This window comes from Lampris incognitus, chromosome 13, assembly GCF_029633865.1.
Source record: "Lampris incognitus isolate fLamInc1 chromosome 13, fLamInc1.hap2, whole genome shotgun sequence".
Lineage (NCBI taxonomy): Eukaryota > Metazoa > Chordata > Actinopteri > Lampriformes > Lampridae > Lampris > Lampris incognitus.
This window is the reverse complement of record NC_079223.1, coordinates 6,273,738-6,295,185: the sequence shown is the minus strand read 5'-3', so window position 1 is coordinate 6,295,185 and position 21,448 is coordinate 6,273,738. Positions and strand designations below refer to the sequence as shown.

At 45.6% G+C, this 21,448-nt stretch overlaps 1 protein-coding gene across 1 annotated transcript in view; it reads left to right on the top strand.

Moving 5' to 3' along the window:
- wdr27 (WD repeat domain 27) overlaps positions 1 to 21,448 on the top strand; it is a 119,674-nt gene that overhangs the window by 19,401 nt on the left and 78,825 nt on the right. Inside the window, exons 14-20 of the mRNA XM_056292255.1 lie at positions 4,547 to 4,616; positions 5,973 to 6,041; positions 6,144 to 6,247; positions 6,551 to 6,640; positions 10,335 to 10,456; positions 13,576 to 13,709; positions 20,401 to 20,498. Of these exons, the coding sequence (XP_056148230.1) occupies positions 4,547 to 4,616; positions 5,973 to 6,041; positions 6,144 to 6,247; positions 6,551 to 6,640; positions 10,335 to 10,456; positions 13,576 to 13,709; positions 20,401 to 20,498 (687 nt within the window). The remainder of the gene's footprint in view (positions 1 to 4,546; positions 4,617 to 5,972; positions 6,042 to 6,143; positions 6,248 to 6,550; positions 6,641 to 10,334; positions 10,457 to 13,575; positions 13,710 to 20,400; positions 20,499 to 21,448) is intronic.

Genomic DNA, 21,448 nt, shown 5'->3' with positions numbered 1-21,448 from the left:
CTTCTGTAGCTCTCTGAAGTTCTTAATCTATGCCGCCTACTACTACTACTACTACTACTACTACTACTACTACTTTTGGCTGCTCCCGTTAGGGATCGCCACTGTGGATCATCTGTTTCCATCTCTTCCTGTCCTCTCCATCTTCCTCTGTCACACCAGCCACCTGCATGTCCTCCCTCACCACATCCATAAACCTCCTCTTTGGCCTTCCTCTTCTCCTCTTCCCTGGCAGCTCCATATTCAGCATCCTTCTCCCAATATACCCAGCATCTCTCCTCCACACATGTCCAAACCATCTCACTCTGGTCTCTCTTGCTTTGTCTCTAAACCATCCAACCTGAGCTGTCCCTCTAATATACTCGTTCCTAATCCTGTCCTTCTTCATCACTGCCAATGAAAATCTTATCATCTTCACCTCTGCCACCTCCAGCTCCACCTCCTGTCTTTTCATCAGTGCCACTGTCTCCAAACCATACAACATAGCTGGTCTCACAACCATCTTGTAAACCTTCCCTTTAACTCTTGCTGGAGAGCAGGATAAGAAGTTTGGATGATGGATGGATGGATGGATGCTACCCTTCTGTCACAAATCACTCCTGACACTCTTCTCCACCCACTGCACCCTGCCTGCACTCTCTTCTTCACCTCTCTGCTGCACTCCCCGTTACCTTTGTACAGTTGACCCCAAGTATTTCAACTCATACGCCTTCGTATGAGTTGAAATTCTTGCACAGTTATAATCCAGTGAGGTCTTTGTAAGATGCACACTACTTTTTACAGCTACAACCCTGAAGATTGTTGCTTTTATATAATTTACCTGTGGTGATGTTCATTACTGCATTAGCGTTTAATCATAGCTTTGTTGGTAAAGGTTTTTTACGATTTTAGTCTGCCATATCTTGAACAGGGCGGCATGGTGGCACAGCGGTTAGCACTGTCTCCTCACAGCAAGAAGGTCCAGGGTTCGAACCCCGGGGTTGTCCAACCTTGGGGGGTCATCCCAGGTCGTCCTTTGTGTGGAGTTCGCATGTTCTCCCCATGTCTGCGTGCTCCGGTTTCCTCCCACAGTCCAAAGACATGTAGGTCAGGTGAAGTGGATTTACTAAATTGTCCCTAGGTGTGTCTGCCCTGAGATGGACTGGCGACCTGTCCAGAGTGTCTCCCCGCCTTCCGTCCAATGACTGCTGGGATAGGCTTCAGCATCCCGCGACCCTAATTAGGCTAAGCGGCTTGGAAAATGGATGGATGGATATCTCGAACAGCCTTGCTGCTTCTTCAAACTTGCTCCTCTTTTCTCTCCCTCATCTGGCTGTTCCGGTGAAGACATACAACATCTTGCAACATGCGATGTTTTCTGGGGAATTCCTGCCCAACAGTAACCATTAAAATGAGAAAATACAATAGAGTTCATGATTTGGCTATTCATGGATTAAAGCTGCAGTGAGGAAAAGTTTGTCTCCCCCTCCTGGCAGTGAGAGTAATTATGCCTCTTCTTTCAGCGCTCTCCATCAAGGAAAAGCTACAGCAACGCTTATCCTTGTTTGTCCTCGCCGTCGTTCGCTTTTTTCCTTCTTTTTTTTTTGTTGCTTTAATCCTTCCTCTGAATGCAGAGTTTCTTTTTTCTCTGGAGCATCAGAAACCTTTCTTGGATACCTCTTAAGGTTTTTCCGCCATTGCGTCCAAGCCCGGAAGCTTTCTGGCAGAAAGCCCTGAAGGCAAGCCAGTTAGAGCCATGTGAACGCTTTCGTCACATGGAAGTTCAGCTCTGGTAAAGCAATCACTGCTGACTGATGTAAAACGCATCACTACGGATCATCTCCGGTGCGCCAGCGCGGGAATGCAGCGCGGGAATGTCGCCACAGACACCAGATTTAAAACTCCGGTATATTGCGAAACACAGAGATTTATTTACCTGGCGGTGATGGGCTTAATCATCATTGTGTGAACTCTTTTGGAAAGGGCTTGGATGTCACGGACATTCATTTATAGGTAAAGGTCCTGCACTGTAGCTTTAACTCATACCCTAAATACGCCAGCTGGAGAGAGGAGAAAATAACATTTGCTTATAAGAAATACACGGTGGTGCAGTGGTCAGCACGGTCGCCTCACGGCAAGAAGGTCCTGGGTTCGAGCCCCGAGGTAGTCCAACCTTGGGGGTCGTCCCGGGTCGTCCTCTGTGTGGAGTTAGTTTGCATGTTCTCCCCGTGTCTGTGTGGGTTTCCTCCCGGGGCGCCAGTTTCCTCTCACAGTCCAAAGACATGTAGGTCAGGTGAATCGGCCATACTAGATTGTCCCTAGGTGTGAATGAATGTGTGTGTGTGTGTGTGTGTGTGTGTGTGGGCCCTGTGTGATGGCCTGTCCAGGGTGTCTCCCCGCTTGCTACCCAATGGCTGCTGGGATAGGCTCCAGCAACCCTGAGAGCAGGATAAGCGGTTTGGATGGACTCAGGATGGTAGTTTTAAATGCATGGACATTTTTCAGTTTCCATTGATTCTGCTATTAACCCTCTGGTTGTCTTATTTTGCTACATGACATCGCAGAAAAAAATGTTCTGTTGCAGTTCTCTCCATGTACCTTTTATGGCTTGTAACATTTCTATCGATTCTCGTTCAGGTGCAGGAGTGTAGCTCAAAGCCCGGCGTAACAAGCCATTTACTCTACGTGACCGTTACCCTTTTCCATATTTTGGATATGAGAGACGGAGTCTTGGCTTCGTGTCAAAATTAGTGCGTAACTTTCCAGAATGTGGTGTGAGTGATTTTATTCTGAAAATACTACTGATTGTCCGATACAGCGGCTTGATTACACATGACATGCAGCATCAGACATCAGTGCACACTTATATTTGAAGGTTCCATTGCCAGCATGGGAAAGATGAGGAGGATGAGCATAAAATAAAACTATTCAGACTTTCCACTGTGAGAGACAGCGGAGCGCGAGTGGTGTTGAGCAATCCAATCTGTATCGAAGGAGTTGTCGTCCCAGTTTCCTGACCACGCTTTCTACCGTGAAGCACTGATTGACAGGAGTACAAAGCCCCGGGGCTGATGAGGCACATCTCAACACTACTGCAATCAGTGCTGTATCGCAGTTTTTCCCAAATATGTATCTTGTGGGACCTGGAACGTAATTATTACAAAAATATTTTTGCACTCTTTGTCCATTTTTTTCCCCTTTTGTGCAGCGCTCGACATCACCATCTTAAGTAGCTACAAGCTGCAGCTACTTCAGTTTGGTTGCTTTCAGGTCCTGAGGTCAGTCTGCACCAGTTTTCATAGAATGATTAAGGCGATGAGTCCAAGTAGAAACTTTTGGACAACACTCAAAGGAAGGTCTTAATATTGCCGAGCCCTTAGGCCATTCCAACTAAGCAAAACATCTATTGGTCTCTGTTTACCTTCATAGGTACCAGTTGTACTTTCTTTTTCTTTTTTTGCAGATGGTGCTAATTAACTTTGATACCTGCCTCGTTAACATTGCTTAAATGCATCACATTATGATTAAGTCAAGTCCATTTTATTTTATTCGTGTAGTCCAATATCGCAAATTACTAATTTGCCTCAGGAGGCCTTACAGCAACACAACATCCTGTTCTTAGACCCTCGCGTCGGATAAGGAACAAGATTCTGACAGAGTAGCCGAACACGTTCTGTCTCCCGGTTTGTATTTCTCCTCAGAAGTAAACCCTGGTATGTATTTTGAGTTGTTTCAGTACCCCTCAGAATTTACAGTTATGATAATCATGTTTAAGTCATATAGATTTTAACCTACCCACGTCAGCGGGAGTAAAGTGCTGGATGGTTTGTTTTTAAGCACGATGAGGGAGAAATGTGAGTTAATCAGGGGAACGACAAATGAATCACGAATGGAAAATGCGTCTTAAAATCCAGGTCACTGAATACCACTGCAGCTCCCTTCAGCGTGAGCGAAGGCTTTGTGCGTGTTTCTGCACAAACAGTCAGAGGGTCTGAACGCGTCAGAGAGCTTTTTAACTCCCGTCACAATATTTGCTTTTGGTGCTATATTTTTTACCGTGAAGTCCCTTCCTAAGCAGAATAGCAAATAAAATCATTTTTCTAACGCAGGTCGATTGCTGCTGTTGTAGATTATGTGACGTTTTCTCTCTTTCCTCGCGTTCAACGGGGGAAGTGTTTTGCGGAGGGCCGTATGTGTTTTAATGGCAGTGGAAAAAGTGAGCTCACTGTTGTATAGTTATGGCACTGACAGCGAATGGAGAGCAGAGCGCTCCATCCCGCAACGTTTTGGGTTCGTGGGCTCATGTTGTATCCTGACAGCACGGGCTGGGTACTTACTCATGTTGGGACCTCCGTTCTCACAAACCATGAAGATCCTGTTACACTGAAATTACCCCAGTAATGGAAATGAACAATGAGCCGCGGTCCACTTTTCTGAAGAAGATCAGCAAATAATATAAGACTACTGCTATTCTGTTGGGGGGGGGGGGTACTTTTCTACCTTCTTTTAAGTTTGTCTTACAGGGTGTGAAGGCCATGTCTGTGTCTTACGTACTTTTCTTTTTTCAAAGGCGTTGTGAAGGAACAGCCCCTGGTCTTCCACTCCAAAGTGAGGTCATCGGGTTACAGCAGCTCTCCACGGTGCGTTGAGGAACCTTCATTCTTTTCAACCAATCAATCAACAAATGACATTTTCGACAGTAAAAAAAATGGTCAATGTAGGGCGTCGGGGTAGGGTGGCGGTCTATTCCGTTACCTACCAACACGGGCATCGCCGGTTCGAATCCCCATGTTGCCTCTGGCTTGTTCGGGCATCCCTACAGACACAATTGGCTTTGTCTGTGGGTGGGAAGCCAGATGTGGGTATGTATCCTGGTCGCCGTACTAGCGCCTCCTCTGGTCAGTCGGGGCGCCTGTTCGGGGGACCGGGACTGGGGGAAATAGCGTGATCCTCCCACCCGCTACGTCCTGCTGGTGAGATTCCTCACTGTCATGGGGGAAAAGAAGCGGCCGGCGACTCCACATGTATTGGAGGAGGCATGTGGTAGTCTGCAGCCCTCCCCGGAATGGCAGAGGGGGTGGAGCAGTGACCGGGACAGCTCGGAAGAGCGGGATGATTGGCTAGGTACAATTGGGGAGAAAAAGGGGGGAAAAAAATCCACCAAAAAAAAAAAAAGGGTCAATTTAAAGATGAGAAAAATATGATCTGGGTGACAATGAGGACTTACTTTTCCATATTTTGAAGAGTTCCCGAATTTCTTTAAGGTGGTAGCTTGATTTATTGAGCATGCTGCCTACGGTGCCCTGGTTAGAGTATCACTGTGTACTGGGAGTGCCTTTGCTAAAACTTATCCAAACATGATACTGGAAGACAGTTTGGGAGCAAGCGGTTGCACCAAATGACGTCTGCTCTCCGTTGCAGAGGAACTGAGAGGCCCCGTTGGGCTGTTTTGACAGAATCGGTGTTGGCAGGCAAAATCACACCTCTCTCTTTTCACGTTTTTTTTTTTTTTTAGTGGCTCTCACTAAAATCTTACTGTTTAGTCTTCCTAATTTAATGTGAGTTTAAGACATCAATTCTGACTGGGGGGACTTGGAAATATGCAGCATCCCTGAGTTACACCTGCAGCTCAAAGCCAAATTGGCGTGGTGGCTCAGTACTGTATGATCTGTATCTCTCACTGGTGAAGAAATTCCACTTCCTCCTCCCTACTTCCAACTGTTTTTGGAGCCCACGACTTTATCCACAGGGAAACAAAACTTAACAGATTACTTCTCTCCTCACCTCTCAGGTCGTCTCTGTGAGTTTGGGGAGCTCCTGCCAAAACCCTTTTTCATGCATATATTTCTGTATATTTCTGTTTAAACTATAGTCTTTCAACCTGTTCCCCTTTGAACCAGTTTGCACTACAAACTGAACAAAAAGTGCACAGCATGCTGCATTAGTGACATTTCAAATCAGTGCACATAGCTCTGCTGCTTGTCTTTTCCTCTCAGGAGGACCATGTTCTCACCTCAGACCAATGTTCAGAAGACCCCATGCTGCACAAACACCAATGCAAACATGTAGGCAACTACCCCAACGTCTATCCTATCCAATTCATATCAGAATTACAGTGTTGAGCAAATTCGGTATTTTTTTATGCATGTACTATTTGTTTCTCTCAGAGGTTGGCTCCTCAGGGATTATCCACTAAGCGCTGCAGTGCCGAGTGTTCCACATGCTTGTGTCAGCGTCACTAATAAACCCGTCTGCTGCCTGCAGTACTCAGGTAGGACAGTTACATTTCAGGACTATTTCAACATTCTGTAAGTTTTGCATGTTCTGCAATGTAATAACTAGATAATGCAATACATACAGTAAAAGAAAAAGGTACATTATTTATGCATAAATGTATTTAATACAATATCTGTGGATATACTGTTCACATTCATTACTTTTATGGCTGCTATAAACAATCGCCTCCCAAACATAACGCTTTACTTTTCTCCTCTCTTTAAAGTCTGTTTTGATTTACAATAAATCAGTTCGGTTCTAACGACAGTGGGTCTTTTTACTTTCTTGCCTTTGCCAGGTGACGGAAAGCAGATCCTGTGTGGTCTTGGAGACAATTCTGTGTTATTGTACAAGTCCTCCCTTACTCACGATCCAGCTGTCTACACAGGTACATGTCTTGGACAAGAGTATTATTACCCTCAGAACTTCTGGGCTAAAGGTTTTCTTTAAGTCAAACCAGCATTTTTTGCGAGCAGCTCTTTAGATTGTTTTCTTTTCGACCGGAGAAAAAATTCCACAGATGTCCAAATTAGAGGATGAAAGCTCATGCGATGCTCAGATGTTTCTTTGGCCCGAGGATATTCCAAGAACCAGAGATGGTGCCCAGGCATAGAAAATAGCAGGCATCACAGCAACCGGCTTTTTGATAATCCTAAAACATCCACAATTTATTTGGAATCCCCTTTGATCAGCGGGACTCAGCATCACTTGGCTTTGGGCTAAATGAGGCTGATTTCATCCAAAACTTGAAATGTAATGCAGTTTAGACTACTTGCATTAGCACCAGCTCAGGTTTGCATGGCTGTTGCAGTCATGCTAAATCATGCATTCCACTTTCCATCGGCTCCTGGATTTCTTCCAGGACAAGGACACATCTAAAAATGAAGGAGTTGTCCATGAAACTTGGTTTTTCTGCCATTTTTTCATCAGTTCTCAGGCTTTTCTTTCAGTTAATTGAAATAGATCGTGGATGGCGTCCAGGTAGTGTGGCGGTCTATTCCGTTCTCTACCAACATGGGGCTCTCCGGTTCAAATTCCTGTGTTACCTCTGGCTTGGTCGGGCGTCCCTACAGACACAATTGGCCGTGTCTGCAAGTGGGAAACCGGATGTGGCTATGTGTCCTGGTCGCCGCACTAGTGCCTCCTCTGGTTGGTCGGGGCACCTGTTCGGGGGGGGGGGGGGGACTAGGGGGGAATAGTGTGATCCTCCTACGCGCCATGTCCTTCTGACAAAACTCTTCACTGTCAGGTGAAAAGAAGCGGCTGGTGATGCCACATGTATTGGCGGAGGAGATATGTGGTAGTCTGCAGCCCTCCCCGGATCGGCAGAGGGGGTGGAGCAGAGACTGGGACGGCTCAGAAGACTGGGGTAATTGGCCGGGTACAATTGGGGAGAAAAAGGGGGAAAATTCCAAAATAAAAGAAATAGATCGTGGACAAGCCAGAACACTACTGCGAAATGGAGAGTGTGTGTGCAAGTAAAGCCCATAACTCTTCTGTAACTCACATCCACCCTTTACCAGCTGATATGCAGTGTAATGAGAGCTCTGTAATATTGTGCCATGATGTACAAAATTGCATTTGTTTCATTGTAAAGATGTGAGAGTTGCACATGGTGCACGTTACAGAGAGGTTATGATACCAGTCTTTTAAACAGAGACATTGTCATCCCAACTCGCCACCCCTACCATAACTCCCTGGCGGACTGTTTCAGGTGCACCTTTGAGAGCTTGGACATGGTGCATTTTCAGGTGTCATAGAAGACCAAGACATATATCGTGCAATGAAATGATTGCTGGCTGCTGAATCAGGTCTTGTCAAAATGAATATATACTTAGCACAAAAAGTAAGGAAGTGTGTGTTTGGTAGATTATGTCTTTGTTGTAACAATGCTTCATGGCAATAAATCTTATACCGTTGGAAAGCCTGTTTATTTCCCTTTTAAATGGGGCCACATGTGTAAGGAACATGCATTTGTGGGATGAGCAGCAGAGCTGAGTATGTGGGTTGCGTCCATGAAAAATTTGCCAAATCTTCTCTGCCAATGCCAAACAGCTTATTTTGCTGTTGCTATTGACTCTTGTTTTGAGCTTCTGGTACCCCAGGTGCTGACAATCAGCTGCCTGATATAAGATTTATTGCCAAGAAGCACTGTTACAACAAATAAACAATCTACCAAACACACATTTCCTTACTTTTTGTGCCACTTTTATATATATGTATGTATGTATGTATGTATGTATGTATGTATGTATGTATGTATGTATATATGTATATATGTATGTATATATACATATATACATACATACACACACATATATATATATATACATACATACATACACACACACACATATATATATATATACATACACACACACACGTATGTATGTATGTATGTATGTATGTATGTATGTATGTATGTAGACTGCATTTTACATAGCACTTTTCTAGCTGCAACAGCCGCTCAAAGTGCTTTACAATTAATTAATGCCTCACACTCACCCACACACACACCATTAATTAAATACCATTATACCATTATTAATTAGATACCATTAAAATGCCATTAATCGGTGCTCACACACCTCAACATTCTTGCCAAAAGGAGCCGAGGATCAAACCAGCAACCCTCCGTGACCTGCTCTACTACCGAGCTACTGCCGCCCCATAAGCATAAGAAACTGAGCTCTTGAATTAAAAGACCACGCTCTCAATATAAGGCTGTATCATCACGCCATCGTCTCCGTGCCACCCCATGTATGAATCTTTAGAATCGCCGCTGTTGACATTCAATCTATTCCACAGAATAGAGATCGTATTCTGTGGACTATTCAGAATGACGCTCTGGCCCAGATGGCCCCCATTCTGCAGACATTCAGATGATCAAGGCCTTGTGGTCAGTTGCACTAAATACTTGATAATACAAATCCTGCACCTAAAGCATTCGTTAAATGTAAATAATTGCTCTTGCTGCCTCATAACCATAGAACATGAAAAAATAAAGTATGCAAGTTATTTAAAAGTGAGTAAAAATGAGTTTTATTTTCAAAACACCCGCAAAACGTAAAAAAAGAAGAGAAACGGGAAAAGCACGAGATGCAGATCTTACTGCACGCTGATTGGCATCCAGCTGTTGTTGTTGATGGTCTGGCCTGCAGCTGCTGTCAACACGTGGCCACTACTACAACCAAGTTCAGCAGCGGGGCAGCCATCTTGAAGGAACGCATGGATAAACTGATCCCCAAAACTGTGTTCCTGGCTTGGTGATAAAACGAATATCTGCATTGGACAAACATAGTTTTACCGAAGCACGCTGACAGACAAATTCTCAACATCCATTTGTAATGGACCCTTCTTCTCTCCCAGTTAGTGTTAGTACTCTGGAGGTTTGTCAGTGTCAAACAACAGAGGGGGGAATTCAGGTTAATGCTAGGTGATCTTCAGCTCGGGTGTTGGCCTACTATATTGTGTTGAGTTGCACGTAACCCAAATTGAACCACATCTAAGGCCGTAGATGAAAGACTCCAGGAAAATCCACCTCACTTTCTTAGTTATGGCTGTCATTGTTGGAGATAAAGAGTTTTCTTTTACCAGAAAAAAGCATTCTTGGCTTCGATGCCAAAGCATGACTTTTGCAGAGGTGTGTGGTACATACTGTCTTCGTCTTTGTCAGAGAGTTGAGATACTGGGTGAAGGGGAAAAGATGAAAAGAGTCTTAACTAGACATAACAAATGCATTTTTTCTTTTTTTTGCAGTTGACTCATCCAACTCCTATATTCTAAACACTTCCCTTTATTCTGAACACAAATTCCCAAGTCAGTAGAGGATTCTGGTAGAGATCAGTAAATGGCGCTGACTCGCAAGGCTGGCTCCGCTCCAACATCAACACCTTCTCTGCCAAACCATGGCATGGTGCGATAGGCTGCAGAGCCTCCACAAGAGGGCAGCAGACAAAAGAGGACAATATTTCAGGTTGACCAGAAGGTCAGCCCGAGCCTCTGCTTCCAACCCTAACTGAATGTTGTGGTTGTACGTCGGACCTTCAGGGGTAATCCTGAGCAGATGTGTGTGATTGCAGGCCACGACAAGGCAGTGAACAGCGTGGACTGGAGCCACGGCAGACAGTGGTGGCTGAGTGCGTCGGAGGACCACACTCTCCGAATCTGGCCAGCTGGAAGTCAAAATCCTGCCATCACTCTGGTAAATGTCATGCACAACATATCATAAACCACACACATGCATGCCTTTACCTCCACATGCATGTGTGTACCCCTGCATGCATGCCTGTACCCCCACATGCATGTGTGTACCCCCGCATGCATGCCTTTACCCCAACATGCATGCCTTTACCCCCACATGCATGCCTGTACCCTCGCATGCATGCCTGTACCCCCACATGCATGTGCAAACAGTAAAACTGAGGCTCGTATGAGACTGCTTCTTGCCATGAGTTGCATGCTGAGCTAACTCAGGACACAAAAGGAACAAGTCTCCCCGTCTGTTTCAGCATCATACTGTTGAATCACAGTAGTCTTAAAAGACGCTTCGTGCGTTTTTAAAACACATTGCTGATGTAAATCAAGTTGTGAGGACTCTTTTAGTTAAACGTGAAGTGATGTAGCTTTTGCTTTTATTAACAGTGACCTTGATTTTATTTTTCATGCTTTTATTCAGTCCAGTTTCTGAGTTTTTAATTTTCCACAAAATCCTTAGCGTGCGGTATTAAGTTGTCTATCAAGAGTGATAGGTGCTCTTTTTTTGGGGGGGGGGGTTTCCCCCTTTTCCTCCCCGGTTGTACCTGGTCAATTACCCCACTTTTCCGAGCCGTCCCGGTCTCTGCTCCACCCTCTCTGCTGATCCGGGGAGGGCTGCAGACTAACATGCCTCCTCCAAAACATGTGGCGTCGCCAGCCACTTCTTTTCACCTGACAGCGAGGAGTTTCACCAGGGGGACGTAGCACGTGGGAGGATCATGCTATTCACCCCCCCAAACAGGCGCCCCGACCGACCAGAGGAGGCGCTAGTGCAGTGACCAGGACACATACCCACATCTGGCTTCCCACCCGCAGACACGGCCAATTGTTTCTGTAGGGACGCCCGGCCAAGCCAGAGGTAACATAGGGATTCGAACCGGCGACCCCCATGTTGATAGGCAACAGAATAGACTGCTTTGCTACCCGGACGCCCAAGTGATCGGAACTGTGATTGTGTATAATGTCCCACAGTGATGGAAAGCAGCTAACAGATGCTGTGATGGTCGGTATCATGCTTCTTTTGTGATATATTGGAACATCTTACGTGTGTTACCATTAACACTGAGCTTCCATATACAAGGAAGGAAGGACATTTCCAAACTTTAAATGCTTCTTTGATGTGTGAATATAAACTTCCTTAATTCACGCTGTGGTAAGAATAGTCTCATGAAACGGAGGAGAGGCAAAGTTGATGAGACGGAGTGTTCCTTGGCCCAGGCTTGTCACTTCGTCGTGAGTATCTGCAGAGCCTCTCTGCTTTTTCATGGGACACCAGTGACAGTCAGATGGACGCCAAGTCAGAGCAGAAGTCTGTCGTCAAAGCCGGAGTGCTACTGTCAGCGCTAACCATCCCCACTGTAATCTGTTCATTCAGATAGGTCCTTGGCTGTTTTGTATTTGGCCGGAGCTGCAGCCTTTGACTATTTGGTCTTCTTGTGAAACATCTTGGCAACAAAGTGCAAGTCTTTTAGGGTCATAGAAGTCTGTAGGGGTAAGCCAGAATCACACATGGCTTTGCGCTTGAAGATTTCCTAGGGAGAAAATGCTGTAATGAACACACAATGTACTAAACATATTTTCATCTTTTTGTCCACCCACTGTAAGTATGAGATTAGATGGAAGCGCTGGCCTGTCCGAAACCCAGACCATGTGACTCTGCAAGTGTCCAGTTGATCATAATTAGCCTATTTGTTGTTTATGTTGCTCCCAAATGTGTCGTACGTGGGTTAAAGAGCAACACATTACTGTTTCACGCAGCACCAAACTGATGAGTATTTTCTGCCCTCCCTCCTGCTCTGCAACGGATTTACTTTTGAGTCCTTTTTTCCACATGGAAAAAAAATGGTTCTTTTTTTTTTTCTTCTTTGAACCCCATGAATATGCTTTAGAAGCTGTAGACTCATACGACCAGTATAAGAGTGAAGATCAGGAATGTCTGCTCCCAGTAGACACTCACAACTTAAAATGTTCAATTAAATGAGGAGTTTTATGACTTTGGCTACATGTCCTTGTATCGGATGAAGCAGTGACTGTTAGGTCAGTGACTGTAAGGTCAACGTGAAGACCGTCAGATTTGATTTAACGGGATAGCCATAATCAGATGTACAGTTAATGAACTATATACTTTTTTTGGTTGAATGACCCCCACCACTAACACACACATTCACGCACACTTAAACCACACACACACAGGACCACCATCCAAGTTTGGGCTGCCCACATGTACAGATTTGCACCACTATATATTCATCCAAGTATACATTACTGAGAAAATGACTAAAAATCTGCCCGTGTTACCTCCGGCTTGGTTGGGCATCCCTACAGACACAATTGGCCGTGTCTGCGGGTGGGAAGCCAGATGTGGGTATGTGTCCTGGTCGCTGCACTAGTGCCTCCTCTGGTCAGTCGGGGCACCTGGTCGGTGGGTATGTGTCCTGGCAGATGTGGGTATGTGTCCTGGTCGCTGCACTCGCGCCTCCTCTGGTCAGTCGGGGCGCCTGGTCGGTTGGGGCGCCTGAGGGGAAACTGGGGGGAATAGCGTGATCCTCCCACGTGCTACGTCCCCCCGGTGAAACACCTCACTGTCAGGTGAAAAGAAGCGGCTGGCGACTCCACATGTATCAGAGGAGGCATGTGGTAGTCTGCAGCCCTCCCCGGATCGGGGTAATGTGGGGTAATTGGCCAGATACAATTGGGGAGAAAAAGGGGAAAAGAAATCTGAACCCCATTGACAAAAACCAGATTCTGTATATCATATAGTAAGAATCCCTCTCTAGTTGTATCACGTCGCAGTGTAACTTTACAAGTTGTAAATGTGACAAAACTGGACTGCACCAGACCTTAGTTGGTTTTACCATGAGCCTTTGAGCAAGTATGATGCTTCCTTTGGAGATGAGGGAGAAACCTAAATAGGGAAACCACCATCATCAGAGGCTTTCCCATTAACTTGTCCTGTTTGAAGTTGTGTTGTGTGTACTTACATGTGGTGTTCTCATGTTCATCAACTGAATAATTTCAAGAGCTTGTCAGATCTTGGTTGTTGTTTTCTTGTCTGTGCTTCTTTAGGGTGGTGATGTGTTCTCCAAACCCATCAGAAGTGCACAGTTTTATTATTTAGACAAGTTCCTGCTTCTTGCCTCTGGGCAGTCTCTCCACCTTTACCTGTACCACCTGGACAAGACATATGATGACATTAAAAGGTAAATGCATTCAGAGACTGAAATGTGTTGTAAATCTATTATGTGCAACTAAAGTAAAAGTCAACATTTTAAGAATCGGGAGAACTTTATTGTCGTTATGTGAGCACAACGACATTGCAGTTGTGCCAACCTCAATGGTGCATACAAAGAATAAATAAGACATAAAAGAGATAAGAAAAATAATTTATCATTTATAAAAGTTCAGTCTAAACAATATAAGTACACAGTATAAGCAGTATTAAGTATAAAATACAGTTAACGATCAAATACAACTTATGAGGTGCAAAAACATCATCAGCAAAAATGAAGTAAAGATGCGGTGGACAGATATGAAGTGACTTCAAGTGACATGTGAGTAAATATTGCAAATATTGCACGTGCCCAATGGTGGCAGCACATCAGTCTCATCAGACCGAGGAGATGTCTGTTTTTCAGTCTCTTTGTGCATGTGCAGATTGAGGGGAAGCGCCTACCTGATGGGAGCAGCTGAAACAGATGGTGTCAAGGGTGTGTAATATCTTTTATGATGCTCTTAGCCCACCTCACACAGCGAGTGCTGTGAAGATGTTCTAGAGAAGGCAGCTCAATGCCAACATTTTCCTGTGCTGTTTCCACAGCACGCTGGCCTGGAGGGCTTTTTTTTTCAGCTTTGGTGCAGCTGGTGTACCAGGCTGTCATGCAGTTTGCTAGGATGCTCTCTGCGGTGCATCTATAAAAGTTGACAAGCAGCTTTTGGGGGAGGTTGGCTCTCCTTAGCCTCCTCGGAAAATAAAGGCGTTGTTGCGCCTGTTAACAGCCCAAGAGAGGTCCTCTGTGATGTCCAAAGGATTGAATCAAGCGCAACTGGACTTGGTATATATCCGTGAAGCTAGGCTGAGACTAGCTTGGTCTAGTCAGAAAGGCACGAACTGATGAAGCCTCTTGGATGAGAGGCGAAACGTCTTCACGGCTATATACCAAGTCCAGTTGCACTTGATTCAATTCCTTTGTATTACCATGACCTGGATGAATGAGAACATTCACAGACGTCCTCTGTGATGGTGACTCCCAGAAACCTGGAGCTGGGGATTCTCTCCACAGCTTCTGTGTTGATCACACACAGGACTGTGTGCGATCTTCTTGGAGGTCCTAAAGTCCATGATAATCTTCTTAGTCCTTTTGGTGTTTAGGACCAGGTTGTTAGAACGCCATGTTATCAGGTTTTGAACTTCCTCCCTGTATGCGGCTTCGTCGTCTGAGATGAGCCCGATAATTGTTGTATCATCTGCAAACAACAATATAATAATAATAATCATTACATTTATATAGAGCTTTTGTAGACACCCAAAGCACTTCACAGTGAAAGGAGCAACTCACTTCGACCACCACCAATGTGTAGCACCATGTGGGTGATGCGCGGCAGCCATTTTGCTCCAGAACGCTCACCACACATCAGCTTGAGAGGGAGGAATCATTGAGCCAATTACATGGGGGGATGATTAGGTGACCAGATAGAGAGAGCCACGTTTGGAATTTTGCCAGGGCACCAGGGAACCCCCTAGTCTTTGCAATAAGTGCCATGGGATCTTTAATGACCACAGTGAGTCAGGACCTCGTATTAACATCTCATCTGAAGGATGCCATCTCCTATAGCACAGTGTCCCCGTCATTGCACTGGGGCATTGGGATTTGATATTTGTTGTTGTTGTTTTATATTTGGACCAGAAGGAAGGCTGCCCCCTACTGGCCCACCAACACCACTGCCAGCAGCAACTCAGTTTTCCCAGGAGGTCTCCCATCCAAGTACTAGCCAAGCCCATACCTGCTTAGTTTCCGTCATTTGGCAGAGCCAGGGTACATGTTGGTATGGCTGCCGGCGATATTGTTTAAGCTGTGGATGGGTTGGCAGTGATGGCTCAGCACACAGCCCTGGGGGACACCAGCGCTCAGGATGAGGGTGGAGAATGTGTGCTTGCCCAGTGTTACAGTCTGGGGGAGGTTGATGAGGAAGTCCAGTATCCGGTTGCATATGGAGGGAGGTAGTCCTAGTTTGTGGAGGTTGTCGACCAGCTTGTTTGGTACGATGCTGTTAAACGCCAAGCTGTCATCAACAAAGAGCATCCTGCCGTAGGTGTTGGGTCTTTCCAGGTGAGAGAGGGCTGTATTTAGAAAGAAAGCCACTTTATTTTGTCATTGTAGGTTACAACGAAATTTGTTCTCTGCATTTAACCCATCCTATTGTATAGGAGCAGTCAGGAGTGATTTGCGACAGAAGGGTACCAGCTAGAGTTAAAGGGAAGGTTTACAAGATGGTTGTGAGACCAGCTATGTTGTATGGTTTGGAGACAGTGGCGCTGATGAAAAGACAGGAGGTGGAGCTGGAGGTGGCAGAGTTGAAGATGCTAAGATTTTCATTGGGAGTGACAAAGAAGGACGGGATTAGGAACGATTATATTAGAGGGACCGCTCAAGTTGGACGGTTTGGAGACAAAGCAAGAGAGACAAGATTGAGATGGTTTGAACATATGTGGAGGAGAGATGCTGGGTATATTGGGAGAAGGATGCTGAATATTATGGCGCTGCCAGGGAAGAGGAAAAGAGGAAGGCCAAAGAGGAGGTTTATGGATGTGGTGAGGGAGGACATGCAGGTGGCTAGCATGAGAGAGGAAGATGCAGAGGACAGGAAGAAATGGAAGATCCGCTATGGCGACCCCTAACGGGAGCAGCCGAAAGTAGTAGTAGTAGATTGTATAGGAACAGTGGGTAGTGGCAGCGCCCAGGGACCAACTCCAATTCTTCTTTCCGTTTCCTTGGTCAGGGGCACAGGCAGGAGTATTAACCCTGACCTGCATGTCTTTTTGATGGTGGGAGGAAACCGGAGCACTCAGAGGAAACACAGCCAGACACAGGGAGAACATGCAAACCTTACACAGAAAGGACCTGGGATGGCCTGGGGTTCGAACCCAGGAACTTCTTGCTGTGAGGCAACAGTGCTAACCACTAGGCCACCGTGCCACCCATTTAGAGCCACACAGATGGCGTCCTCAGTAGTGACTATGATAAAGAGCCTCTTGTGGTTGTGGTGATTAAAACCTTTGAAAAATGTTTGTTCTCGCTATCGCTGCTCCCTCTCCTCATTCACTCTCCTCATTCACTCTGGGTGCTGCACGGCGGCTGCCCACTGCTCCTAGCTACACAGCTAGGATGGGTTAAACGCAGAGAGTGAATTTCCTTGTATATATGTACAAGTGACAAATAAAGTGTATTCTATTCTATTCTATTCTATTCTATTATTTAGCTCGCTCCATCAACGCTGCTTTCCGTCGCCAGCTCTGAGTCAACCTTGCGCATGCACGACTCACATCTATGGTAGAGTCAGATCGTGCAGCGATAGTGTCAGAACCAAAACATTACGTACTCGGGTATGAGTCTTGAAAGTAAACGAGAAGTCAATCGTATTTCGCAAGCCAGCAAATCATTCACTGCTGATCTCAGCACAGGAGAACTGGAGGAACCAAAAATAAGTCCCCTTATTCACCTCTCCACCACACAGAAGTACCATAGTTCCAATGTTAAAACGCTGCTGTAAAAATACAATTTCAGGAGTACGATTAATCACAGTCACAGTTGGAAGTCATCGTGGTAGCTACAACAAAATATTTCCCATGGCTGAGCTATGTTTTCTTACCATTGTTTTATGAATGAAAGTCAGTCAACAGAGCAGCCATTCACCTTCGTTCATTTTCCATCCATCCATCCATCCATCCATCCATCCATCCATCCATTATCCAAACTGCTCTCAGGATCACGGGGATGCTGGAGCCTATCCCAGCAGTCTTTGGGAGGCAGGAGGGGAGACACCCTGGGCAGGCCACCAGGCCATCACAGGGCAAATTAACATTTTAACAACTTTAATACTGTAGTGAATTCAGGGGGCAGCCGGGAATCTGCTGCAGTCGGGACGCGAACCTGGGTCACCTGCACACAGGCGACTGTGCTAACCAGTCGACTAAAGTGTCCAACCCCATTATTACCATGTTATTACTATTATGAAATTATTACTATGTTATTACCACTATGAAATCATTACTACGTTATTACTATCATTACATTTGTTCATTTCATATCATGAAAACCACTGCTGTTAAACACATTTGAAGCTTTTAATAAGGGCTTTGAAATTATGACAGCCTGATTTCTGCCATTTCATGTCAGACTGTCCACCAAGGAGGCTGCACATCCACAGACTGGCGGGCAAAACATTTGGTAGACTTTTTAGCTTGAGCATTGCATCTTAAAAACGTTTATTTTTTTCCCACATTTCCTGTTCAGTCGACTTAGGTGCTGCAAAAACATCTTATAACGGCAGGAAAACCACCGGTTTTTCTGTTTGTGTGTGCGTGTATTTCCCTTTTCCCAGTAGGGGAAAAAAGGGATTTTTGCCAGGTTTGAACACCAAAGAAGGGGAGCTACATACGCCTGGCAGAGATCTGCACTCTACTGAGTGCACTCCTCTAGTTTGTCATGTTAATACATTGAAGTAAGGAATCAAACATGAATTTAGTTGGCAGGACTACAATAACCTTAATATGCAATTTCTAAGTAATAGGGATTGGAAGCAAGTAATTTAGAGGCAATAATAAATAAGAACACCAGAGTTATTTATCATGTAATGCATGCACTGCCTAAAAAAAATGCAATACAGTAACGCAAACAAAAGTACATTTGGTACCAAGTATTGGGGCTCATCTTCCTACTTCTCACCTTATACCCTTTCTATAGCACTACCAAGTATTGGGGCTCATCTTCCTACTTCTCACCTTATACCCTTTCTATAGCACTACTACAGGCTGTGTTTGGGTTAAAGGCAAAGCCACTGGGTAGGATGTACCAAGTTATTACTGACATGCTCTAAAAATAATTTCTGAAAAAAAGATTTGTGCATGCAGCATGACAGTTGTAACTACCGTACCTACTTACCATATAAATATTGTGAGATTGAAAACTTGTATATAAAAGTTGTTATTACTTTAAAAATGACATTGAAATTGGTGGCCAGACCAATCAGCATTTTGCAGTAACCCAATATGCTTCTCCAGTGGCACAATTGTGGGTTAAATGCCTTGCTCAAGGGAATATGGTCAGTGGTTTTTTTTTTTAATGCAGAACAAAGTGTTACTGTTTCATTTTCCCCACTCAGATTTTCCCTAACAATCCATCCATCCATTATCCGAACTGCTTATCCTGCTCTCAGGGTCGCGGGGATGCCGGAGCCTATCCCAGCAGTCATTGGGCGGCAGGCGGGGGGACTCCCTGGTCAGGCCGCCAGGCCATCACACAGGGCCGACATAGACACACACACACATTCATACCTAGGGGCAATTTAGTACAGCCGATTCATCTGACCTACATGTCTTTGGACTGTGGGAGGAAACCGGAGCCCCCGGAGGAAACCCACACAGACACGGGGAGAACATGCAAACTCCACACAGAGGACGACCCGGGACGACCCCCAAGGTTGGACTACTCCGGGGCTCGAACCCAGAACCTTCTTGCTGTGAGGCGACTGTGCTAACCACTGCGCCACCGTGCTGGTTTCCCCTAACCATCCATACGTACATAATGCACAGGCCTTCTTTTTTAAGCTGTCAGCAACACAAATCGCTTGGTTTTTACTGGTGTAGAGATGCTACTGAGGGGCTAAAGAATTTATCTGTCGTGAGACTCGTGTTCTCTACTTACATGACAGACTGTGTTACTTCAGGCTGAACTGATGGGGATGTTTTACATTCAGCTCCCAGCACACAGTCAGCACAGTGCTGACACTTAACACCACCCGCACTGCCCTACTCTACTGAAAGCTGTCAGGAGCGCAAAACCGAAGGACCTCCAGATCCTCGTCTAGCAGAGCAAGTTGCCTTCTGCTCTTTCAATCACTTACTGCCCTGGTGCAACATGTGATTTCCAAACACACAGACATTTTGTAAGCAAGTAGAACATTAACAGTGGGTCAGAAGAGCAAGACAGAGCCTCTGACTGAACTCCTGCGGTGGAGCAGAATCATCTTATTGACCCACTTATGGCGGAATAACAGGAGTCCTTAGGTCCTGACGTACTGTATGTTTTATTTTTTTGTTTTTTGGATCCCCCCCCCCATTTTCCCCCCCAATTGTATCTGGCCAATTACTCTATTTTCCAAGCTGTCCCGGTCGCTGCTCCATCCCCTCTGCTGATCCGGGGAGGGCTGCAGACTACCACATGTCTCCTCCCATACATGTGGAGTCGCCAGTCGCTTCTTTTCACCTGACAGTGAGGAGTTTCACCAGGGGGACGTAGCGCGTGGGAGGATCACGCTATTCCCCCCAGTTCCCCCGAACAGGTGCCCCAACCGGCCAGAGGAGGCGCTAATGCAGCGACCAGGACACATACCCACGTCCAGCTTCCCACCCGCAGACATGGCCAGTTGTGTCTGTGGGGACGCCCGACACGGGGATTCGAACTGGCGATTGCCTTGTTGGTAGGCGATGGAATAGACCACCACGCCACCCGGATGTCCATACTGTATGTTGAGATGAGGGAGATCCTTTGATGAGATTTGGATATCATGCCTGTATCCTCTGTCTGTGTAGCACATTCAAAGCTTCCACAATTATTTCAAGTGCTCATCACCCTGAAAAATGACACAAATCTTTTTTTTTCTGCCTACTTTTAGATACCAGCAAAGGAGCGTCGTCAGATTAGTAAGAAGCTTCAAGACAACGCCGGCAACAGACATCACTGCCTTGTCTGCAATTAATGATTTTTTCTCCCGTATCCTTTTAATTATTATGTTTTCTAAAAAAAGGAAAACGATTTTTTTTGTTGATTTCTTCCCTTTTTCTCCCCAATTGTACTTGGCCAATCACCCTGCTCTCTGAGCCGTCCCAGTTGCTGCTCCACCCCCTCTGCTGATCCGGGGAGGGCTGCAGGCTACCACATGTCTCTCCGATACATGTGGAGTCACCAGCCGCTTCTTTTCACCTGACAGTGAGGAGTTTCACCAGGAGGACGTAGCGCGTGGCAGGATCACGCTATTTTTTCCCCCCCAGTTCCCCCTCCCCCCTGAACAGGTGCCCTGACTGACCAGAGGAGGCACCAGTGCAGCGACCAGGACACATACCCACATCCGGCTTCCCACCCGCAGACACAGCCAATTGTGTCTGTAGGGATGTCCGACCAAGCCAGAGGTAACACGGGGATTCGAACTGGTGATCCCTATGTTGGTAGGCAACAGAATAGACCGCTATGCCACCCGGACGCCCCTAAAAAAAAGGAAATCTTCTCAATGAAACATCACCTATTCATATAGTCAGTTTAGTCTAAGGAAAAAGGTTTTACATAGAGCTATTAGGAACATCTGGAGCGGCATCCACCTTCATTGATGCTATAAAGGAAAAACTGGGCATTTCAGCAGTTTCATCTAGAGCATCTGTCTGGACCACTTTCACATCAACCACAACAATCGGTCTCTTAAAAAGGCCTTTGCGCGTTGTCTAAGCGTTGCCACAGCTGATTTTACCTGTAAAGCTTTGAGCTTCCTTTCATTATTCAGGAATGTATCCATTCCAACTGCTTGTTAAAAAGTTACAATACATTTACTTTCTAATGAAACCACTGAACTGTAAAGCACGCTTAGTGCGGGGTTTGAATAAGAATGACTCTCTGATACAGTATGCTGCACTGTGCATACTCATGGACAAAGAGGAGCACAAGGATTAAGT